The sequence below is a fragment of the Maniola jurtina genome, chromosome 7, assembly GCF_905333055.1.
Source record: "Maniola jurtina chromosome 7, ilManJurt1.1, whole genome shotgun sequence".
In the NCBI taxonomy this organism is placed as follows: domain Eukaryota; kingdom Metazoa; phylum Arthropoda; class Insecta; order Lepidoptera; family Nymphalidae; genus Maniola; species Maniola jurtina.
Genome location: NC_060035.1, coordinates 8,597,110 through 8,607,415, shown reverse-complemented (window position 1 = coordinate 8,607,415; position 10,306 = coordinate 8,597,110). Strand labels below are relative to the sequence as shown.

Sequence of the window (10,306 nt, the reverse complement as noted above, 5' to 3'; positions counted from 1 at the left end):
GCGGGTTTTAGTGCTGCTTAACTTCATTTTTAACCCCCGATCCAAAAAGGGGGTGTTATAAGTTTGACATGTGTATCTGTGTATCTGTCTGTGGCATCGTAGCTTCTAAACTAATGAACCGATTTTAATTTAGCTTTTTTGTTTGAAAGGTGGCTTGATTGAGAAGTGTTCTTAGCTATAATCCAAGAAAATCGGTTCAGCCGTTTGAAAGTTATCAGCTCTTCTCTAGTAACTTTAACCTTCATTTGTCGGGGGTGTTATAAATTTTTAATTTACACTTGTGTTGGAAGACAGATTGGCAGGATCCTTGTTTGGATCAGAAATGCTTGATGATAACTACTATGATACCAAGTGATAACATTATAATGTATAGGTAAGTATATTTTTGAGTACAGTAATTAATCTTTTATCAAATAAAAATTAAAGATAATAAAAATATGAAAATACTAAACTTAATATTCAATTCATAGTATCAGAACCTATCGGTCTATGACCACAACCTAAAATATTATAGAAGCTAACTCCTATACTTACCTAAAAAAAATGTACTTACCTACTATTTGAAGATAAATAATTCTCATCACAAGTAGGTAGTCTGCTAAATATACCGCTTATGTAACGTGAATATTTTACCGAATACTACTGTAGATAAATAAACTAGAACCGTTCTTTGTTTGAAGATTACCAATTGAATGGCCTTAACTGTCGTAACTTGTAATGCTCAGGGTACCCATCTTGATTTATTCAGACTATTTCCGTACATGACACAAGTGTTTGTTATTGATTTTGGTCCAAAGGTTCGGATTTTGATTTTTGATCTATTTTTGAAATCGATATTTTATGAATTGTTTTAGATTTATAGCGCTTTAAATCGTAGTAGTAGGTAGTGAATAGTTACGTACACTATTTTTTCTCTTTCTGTCATCAGTAATGTAGAAAGAAGAAGACATTGTGTGTTAAATAACTATTTTATACGAATAAAAATTACTAAAAACTCCACACGGATTTCATTGAAAATTAGGTATAATATTTATTTTGTGTAAAGGAATAAATTCGAAAACCGTGAGTTTGTGGTTACATCATTAAAAAAAACTCAAATGTGTTTCAATTTTCAAAGTAAGATAATTATACCAAGTGGGGTGTCTTATGAAAGGGCTTTACCTGTACATTCTGAAACAGATTTTTATTTATTTTTGTGCATAACAGATTTTGATTTATCCGTGCGAAATGTCGGAAAAACTTGGCCGGTTTTTTAACATTGTTCGTGGTTTTACTAGGGGCACTGCTACCTGCGCCAGCCAGGTAACCTCCCAGTGTGCCTGGATGCTGCTGGTCCCTATTGGATGCGTCCGAGGGGAAGAACAGTGTTCGGGCCGGTGCGCCCCGGTAACATGGCTAATAATTTCTCTTCGAAGAAATTGTTGGCTATGGCTAATGACCTGGCGTGTCCCTCTGACTAGCAGAGGGCACAGTGGACGAAGTGAAGGATGGGATGCGGGTGACGTGCGCGTCCCGGGGTCGGGAGACGCACTTCGTTGATGCGTCCCGGAGGTGCGGTGGTGGGGACCGAGTAGGTCCCCGGTGGAGGGTCTGTCTCGGCAGACGTCGCTGGCTGGGTCGCGGTTGTTTGCTTCGGCGTTCCCGTGACCCAGTCGCCAGGCGACGCGCAGTAGCGCTGGGGTTTAGTGGGTATTCCGGTCGCCTCTCGGCCGGCGAGTCCCACATACCCTCCCTCAGCTGGCTGGCTGCCTCACGGCTGGCTGGCCAGCTTCCGGGGGGGATGCGCAAATGCATTCCCCAGCGTCAACAAAAAAAAAAAGGGGCACTGCTACCTCGCCTACCAGATTAGTACCTATACCTATAGTAAGTCAGCCGTCTGCATACGCGAAACAACTGTACCTACCTACTCTGCTATAGGGATACTATGGTAAAGCTATCTATCTGTGTCTATCTCCTCTCTACATAGCTAGCGAAGGGAATTTCTATACGCAGTATGCATGTACCCGAAACAACTGTAGGTACGCTGCTATAAACATTTTACGGTAACTGTCTATTTGTGTCCTTCTTTATCTCCTCTGCATTGGCAGCGAATCGAAGGGAATTTCTATAAGTAGCATTGACCTCCATTTCGCGCATGCGCGTGTATCGAACAATCTCGCGCATCCTCGCGTACTTTTTTGCGCGAGTTCATTATGCTTTACTAGATGATGCTCGCTACTTCGTCCGCGTGGATTTAGGTTTTCTTTTAATCCAGTGGGAACTTTAATTTCCTTAAAAATTTGCCTATCTCAATTTCCGGGACGTAAGCTACCTGTGTCCATATAAATCGTTTAAACAGATGTACCTTTGAGAATCCCGTGGGAACTGTTTAATTTTTTGGGATAAACAGTCCTTAGCCTATGTCCGTCCCCGGGATATCTCTGTTGTTTCATCAAAATCGGTTAAACAGTTGGGCCGTTAAAAGCTAGCAGACAGATAGACAGACAGCAGATAGACACACTTTCGCTTTTATAATATTAAGTATGGATGAGGGCGGAAATAGAGATATGGTATCAGGGGGAAGGGCAGTGCCCCCGCCAAGACGAGCCAAACGGCGGCCGGGGCGCTACGTACCTTTTTCTCGAAGTGTTTCGCCGTATTTTCGACCCGTCATAACTTCGGTCTGGATGACGCTAGAAAGCTGAAATTTTCAGTATAAGGTGTCCTCAGCAAATTTACCAAATATACTAAGTATCAAATATCTAGCTTTTATGGTAACAGATTTATTGATACCTAAAATACGCCGTTTTCGTCCCTCACTGATGATCATCACAATTCATAGTCTTTAATTATAGGGTACTTCCCGAAGTCCTAGAAAGCTGAAATTTGGTATGTAGACTAGAATATGCATACAAACTACAGGAAAATTGAGAAATTGGAATTTCCCCCCCTCTACGCCTCTTATGAGAAAAGCAAATCTGTAAATTCTGTCGCTAGAATGCTGATATTTTCAGGATAAGATGTCCTTGGCAGACTTATTAAATGCACTGAGTATCAATTGTCTAGCTTTTATAGTTTCAGATTTATTGACAGTCAAACTTCTAGTCTGTAATTCTAGGGCACTTCCCGAAGTCCTAGAAGACTGAAATTTGGTATGTAGACTAGAAATTGCATACAAACTACAGGAAAATTAAGACTTTGGAAATTCCCCCCCTCTACGCCTCTTATGAGAAAAGCAAATCTGTAAATTCCATCGCTAGAATGCTGATATTTTCAGGATAAGATGTCCTTGGCAGATTCATTAAACACACCGAGTATCAATTGTCTAGCTTTTATAGTTTCAGATTTATCGACATTCAAAACCTCTAGTCACAAATTCTAGGGAACTTTCTGAAGTTCTAGAAGACTGAAATTTGGCATTAAGTAGGAATTTCAACAATTATGAACAACAGATAAATTAAGAAATCGGGTCCCCCTTTATCCCCTCGTATATGAGATGCATATCTGTAAAATCTGTTGCTCGAATTTTAAAGTTTTCAGGATAAGATGTCCGTGGCAGATTTATCAAACGTACCAAGTATCTGTGTTTCCTGAAGTCCTAAAAGACTGAAATTTGGTATATCTGCTTCAAAATTGAGTTGCAAGATTCCACCCGAACAAACATATTTACATACGAGTACATTGCAAGTTGAATAAAAGCTTTTAAAAAAAGAGGTAACGATAGAGAGTGGGCCATGAAAATGATGTACCTACAAAAAATAGATCCAAAAAAATCTAGGGCACCTGCCAAAAAGAAATGAAATCCCACCAAAAACATTTCATGTAAAAATGTAGCCAAGACTCACAAGTTCATAATGTTTTCACTGTTAAAAAGTTATGAGATCTCTAGTAGAGCCAAGCCCCTAGCTGAGCTTAGATTTGTGCTGGCCATGGGACCTATCCCAAGTCCAAAGTAATATAGCTCTTAAATGTTCTTGACTGTATCAAATTTATAACAATAAATAACAAATCACTCTACTTACAAGCTCTGATTCTACAAACCCTATATCTTGGTAAAAAAAGTACGGCTTGGCCGTTTACAGTTCGTGGATTTTTTATCTGAAATGACATCTAAGCCCGGAATTGCTTCTGCGACCATCACGAAGTACAATACAAATTAGTAATTGTCGAACAAACTATTCCTTAAGGCCTTAAAATATGTTATGTCATGTAATAGTTTTACGAACATTAAACGGCCAAGCCGTCCTTTTTTACCAAGATGTAGGGTTTGTAGAATCAGAGCTTGTAAGTAGAGTGATTTGTTATTTATTGTTATAAATTTGATACAGTCAAGAACATTTAAGAGCTATATTACTTTGGACTTGGGATAGGTCCCATGGCCAGCACAAATCTAAGCTCAGCTAGGGGCTTGGCTCTACTAGAGATCTCATAACTTTTTAACAGTGAAAACATTATGAACTTGTGAGTCTTGGCTACATTTTTACATGAAATGTTTTTGGTGGGATGTAAAATTTTAGAAATTCCCTCCGATTTGCGGGCAAAGTAAATCAACCCTTAGGGCTAAAATTAAGTAGGTAGGTACTATACCTACGCCAAATTGAAATTATACTTTATCGTTTGCATCAATAGCCTATAAATTATTTTAAGGCTACGTAGGCAAGGCTTATCCAACCACTTCCCGACACCTTCAGGAAATAGGTATATAATTACAAGTACTCTTTCTCTTAATATTCAGCTTACCGGTTTGATTTTATTGTCAGCAGGATTATCAGCAGGAACAATTTCCGAATTAGTAAAAGATGTGTCACCAAGCAAATTAGTGCATTCCTCCGACATCAATGGAGATAGGTAAACCTATATTGAGTGGAGACCGCGTATAAGCAAGCATAGTGTGGGACGCCCTTCAGCACGATAGACTGACGATAAGTATAAAGAAGCTTGCGCTCTTTAGGGAAGGCCTATGCCCAACAGTGGACGTCCACAGGCTGATGATGATGATGATGATGATTTAATATAGCAGAATATATTATTATGTGTACGTAGCGTTACGAACTTTTTTAGTTCATACACTTCATACATTAATACCTACTTATATTGTTTTTTAAGCCCCGACCCAAAAAAGGGGTGTTATAAATTTGACGTGTGTATTTGTGTATCTGTGGCATCGTAGCTCCTAAACTTATGAACCGATTTTAATTTAGTTTATTTGTTTGAAAGGTGGCTTGATCCAGCTCTTTCTCAGTTCTTCTGAAAAACTCTCAGATGGTTGATTTTTTGCCGACTTAATCGACAGTTATTATGATCATAGTTCAGCTAGTTTACATAGCTTGAGAACTTTGCTTATAACAAGCTAATAAAGCTTCTACAAATTTTTATGAATAAGACTGAGTAAACCTTTTCGAAAAAACAGTCTCCGTTATGAAACTCAAAAGATTCGTACAGTAGTTTTTGAGTTTAGCACTTACAGAGAGACAAACACGATGGAGAGACCTTGTTTTATAATATGTACCTAGTGATGTGTAAATAAATCACTATTCTTATATATTGCATCGATTTTGATGAATCTAATACGAGTTTTTTGTAAAGTACAAGGAGGTCTTATATAGAGATATTATGTTAGTTCTACCCATCTTAAAAATAATAAAAAACAGGCATAGTCCTTGATAGTAGGACGGGCGTTTTGTTACTTAATGTGTTTTTGGCTAAAAAAAAGTATAAAACGGTGAATTCAAACTTGATGGCCTCACCAGATCAATAAAAAGTTTTAAGTTTTTGCTACTCCTAACAGGTAGTCATCTTATAGCAAACTTTTAGGTATATATTTGAGTATAAACTTTATAACTAGATGATGCCCGCAACTTTGTCCGCGTGGATTTGTTTTATAAATCCGCGGGAACCATGGATTTTTACGGGATAAAAAGTAGTATATGTGTTAATCCAACATTAAAGGCTATCTCTATTCCTCAGCCAAATCCAGTCCAGTAGTTTTTGCGTGAAAGAGTAACAAATATCATCACAGACAATACGTAGACGAGGTACTATTGTTCGCGGGGGACGAAAGTTCCTCATCTTTTACTATAGTCGACGTATTTTAAACTGAGTCGTCGGGCAATAAATGTCACTGACAGTAGTTATACTAAGGTGTATCGCCGTAGGTACTATTAGCACAGTTTAAGGAGACACAGTAGTCCGATCCCGGGACGCTCGTTACCGGTACCGCATGGTTGCTCTGACTAGACGGCTTCGTCGAACCTCTGATAGGTAATAAATTAACATACCATAACTCTGTGCTTTTAGTGCATCAAGTACCTATGTTATGCGATGCAGCTCTTAGCGATCAATTTTTGTCCTTAGCACGAACAATAATTGTTCCTCGTCTGCGCAGAGACTGTTTTATAAAATACCGTGAGAACTTTTCCGGGATAAAAAGTAGTATATGTCCATCTGCAGGATGTAAGTTGTATCTACCTAGTAGATGATGCACTGAACTTGGTCGTGGAGGATTTAGATTTTCGAAAATCCCGTGGCAGCTCTTTGATTTCCGCGACCAAAAGTAGCCTATGTCCGTGCCCGGAATGGAAGATATCTCCCCCAAACCAAAAAAATTTCGTCAGAGTCAGGTAAACAGATGGGGCACGGCAAAAAATACCTACTCTTACGTATAATATAATATTAAGTATTATTATGGATTATAACTAAGGTACTTATAATGCTGGAATTTGCTTACTTGGACATTAAAGATACGTAATATATTTCTATATTATGTCATACAATAAAAATAAAAATTCTAACTTACTAACCGACTTATAAAACCTCAAACCCTTGGACCGAGCAAGCAAAAATTTTGCATAAAGGTTTTTTTAATAATCTAGGCAAGAAATAACGCCGGATTTTTCAAAACTTCCAAGGGAGCACAGCCGCGAACAGTAAATAGCTGGTTATAAATAAAGTGTTTACGTAAAGAAAAAATGATTTAGAATTGATATGGTATTATCAGAGTCTAGAGAATAGTTTAGTAGTTGCCTACGTGATTGTCGTGCTGTGGCGGACACGTCATTTGTTCCATTGCAGAATTATTGTTGTGTTTATAGATATCTTTCACACATATTTTTTGTATTATTTTAACATTTTGCGTACACAAATAAAATATTTCCATTTCAGTAACGTTACCAATGCTTAAATTAGAATTTAATAAGCGCATTATGTACCTATTAAGGTGTTCGAATAGTTAGAGTTTCCCTTCCCTTACCTCTTACAGTTTATTTCTAAACGTAATGCTTTTAAAGCTAAACTGTGGAACACTTCTTCTGTAAATAATTATAGGAAACTATATAGATAATATGTTTGTCTTGAATTACTCATTTAATTTTATAACATTGTTTTTAGATTAACAACCATGCAATCTCAAAAGGAGCCTTAACACTAAACATTCACAATTAATAAACTAACTATGAACTTATTTACTGGCCATTCAGTTTCCTACTACGCGAATATTATGTGTGCACCATACGAGAACTCATAAATAAGAATGGTACGTCACTCGCGTGTGTATGAAGAGCCGGAATATCGACATCGCATCCAACTCATGTGGCATTTGACATTACGTTAGACAAGCGGCCGTTGAAGCCGGGAGAAATGTATAAAAGAATTCGCTTCGGACACTAAGGCATCAGTCGCTCATCTCGTAGCAACGAAATCAAAACAACTAATCAACCATGAAAGTGGTACGTTGTAAGGGTAGTTTAATTAAGTGGATTAAGTAATTAAAATGGTAGTGATTGGACCTGTTCAATTTTTAAAAATTACCTGACTTACGGTCGAAATTAACAATCAATCCTATCTGTAATCTCTCCATAAGTTTCTTAGCAACGTTGGTGTTTGTGGAAAATTGTATGGTCTTTTTGTACAAATAGCAATGATCCTCTAAGGAAGTTATCAACAGATTACAGATAGATTGGTGTTGGCCGTTAGATTCTGCCATTCGTGATTGGTATATTTTCAAGTGTATTTTGTTAAGAAAGGGCTTTTTATCTGAATAGCCTAACACTTACTTTATTTTATTACAATATCGTTACTAATTGTATTATTTTATAGATCATTGTCGCCCTTGCCTTCGTGGCCGTTGCTGCCGCCGCCGCCATTGAGAGCGAGCCCCCAAAGATCCTCCGCTCCGAAAGCAGCCAGACCCCCGAGGGTGGCTACGTCTTTGGGTATGTGATTTTTTTCTCATAAGTTTTTAAAATAGATATAATTTTAGAACATAAATATTAAAAATAAACGTTCTAACTCACTGATTCATCAACGCTTAGTGCAAACCCTTTGCCTTTACAGAATGTCTTTGTATACAAGTTCACAGCTTTTTTGTCATTACGGCTCCGTACATAGGTACCTACATACCTCGAGTTTGTTAGTACAAAATATCATATTAATTATAAATTGAATATGAATTTGGATTTACAATTTCGAATATACGCAACTACATAACTAAATTATATGCGATGAAGACAAGTAGATCTTAATATAAAAAGTTTTCGAAAAAACCCCGGTTGCACTGCATCCCGCACAATATTAAAAAGCATAAAATCCACCATTTTGTTTTTTTAGAGTTTTATGTAGTAGTGACACTCGCGCCATCAAGCCGAATCTAATCACGTATCATTTATCATAATCGGTTAAGTCGTGGAGTAGTTATGAGCAGGCATACATTACATTCAGGTTAAAACAAAAGCCTCCTTTTGGGCTTCGCCGCAGTCGAGTAATCATTATGTTTTATCAACTCTACTGAATGTCAAAATAAATACTTTTAATGGAAGAAGTTGTGGTAGACATTGATAGTGAATTTTTAAATAAATTAAATCATACATATTTTTATTACAGATTTGAAACGGAAAACGGCATTGCTCGCAGCGAAACCGGTGAAGTCAAACAAGTCGTGGACGCCGAGAACAAGCCCCAAAACGTAGTTGTTGTCCGAGGAAGCTACACCTACAAGGACAACGAAGGCAATGTTGAAACTGTCAACTACTTCGCTGATGAGACCGGTTTCCACGCGGAGGGACCCTCCATCCCTCAAGCACCCTCCAGGAGATAAGCAGTCAATATCTAGGTTAACGTCCACAAATAATCGAGTGAATAATTAAATCAATTTACTCGATTCTTTGTCGAATTGCACCTGTAAGATTAAATGGTACCTTATTCGGAGAAATCAATGTTTGCCATGATGAGCATGTGGATTGACAACTGGCTGATACTCACATATTGCTAGTTGCAATCTCACCCGCACTGCCATATTTTTGTACATTTTGTTATGGTTCGTTACGTTTTTTTAATTCGTATAGCAAATAAACTTTTTAAATAGTCCTTGCTTTTATTATTAAAACTAGCTTCGCCCGAGTGGATTTAGGTTTTTAAAAATCCCGTAGGAACTTTTGATTTTCCCAGGATAAAAGTAGCCTCTCCGTAATAGCCCGTCCCCGGGATGCAACTTGTTTCTGTAACACATAAAAACATTTAAAAGACCCTTTAAAAATCCCTAGGGATCACCAGGTTTTAGGAATGCAGTCCCTTACAGCATCAGGGTTGAGGAGTTGGGTCCTCGAGGTCAACCAAAAAGCGTTTACTTGGTACAGATACCTTCAATATCAATTTATAACCGACAGTTTCTAAATGTCATCAGCTTTGGTGGTCAGGTCTCATGCAGCATCAGAATTGAGGAGTTGGAATCCAAATTTTTTATGGAACAATGTCGCAAAATTTCTTTATCGTTAAAAAAATACGCAAATCGGTTCAGAAATCTCAGAGATATCGGTGCATGTCTGAGAGTCCATTTTTTAAAGTTGGTTAAAAAAGTACCCTATGTTACCCCCTTGGCTAATCCTCTACTTGCCAGTGAAAGTCCCATCAAAATAGGTCCAGCCGTTCCGAAGATTAGCCCTGTCAAACAGGCAGACAGACAGACAAAATTTTTAAAAACGTGTGATTCGGTTATGGTATCGTTCAAATAACCATATGATAATATGATGGTAGTTATTTCAAAATTACAGTCAGACACTTCAATTTTATTTATTAGTAAGTATAGATTAACATATAACCAGGCTTTAGTAAAATTCTATAAAATCCACTATTAAAACTTGCTTCGTCATCATCAAACCATCGCTGCGCCGGCTCACTACCGAGCACAGGTCTCTTCTTAGAACGAGAAAGTTATAGTCCGGCACGCGGACCAAGTCCGGATTGGTAGACTACGCACCTTTGAGAACATTATAGAGAATTCTGAGGCATGCAGAACTTAACATACAGAATACTAATAGGTACTAATATACAGAAT

The 10,306-nt window shown here is 37.7% G+C and overlaps 1 protein-coding gene across 1 annotated transcript; it reads left to right on the top strand.

The window, feature by feature from the left end:
* Positions 1 to 7,383: 7,383 nt before the first annotated feature.
* LOC123867190 (larval cuticle protein 1-like) lies at positions 7,384 to 9,310 on the top strand. Its single transcript, XM_045909120.1, has 3 exons — positions 7,384 to 7,703; positions 8,074 to 8,189; positions 8,857 to 9,310. Exons 1-3 carry the CDS (start codon positions 7,695 to 7,697, stop codon positions 9,068 to 9,070), a joined length of 339 nt encoding a protein of 112 aa, XP_045765076.1. The 5' UTR covers positions 7,384 to 7,694; the 3' UTR covers positions 9,071 to 9,310.
* Positions 9,311 to 10,306: the final 996 nt, after the last annotated feature.

Coding starts and splice junctions, on each gene's coding strand:
- LOC123867190 (XM_045909120.1), top strand. Junction 8,190..8,856: donor GAGGGTGGCTACGTCTTTGG/GTATGTGATTTT, acceptor TTTTTATTACAG/ATTTGAAACGGAAAACGGCA.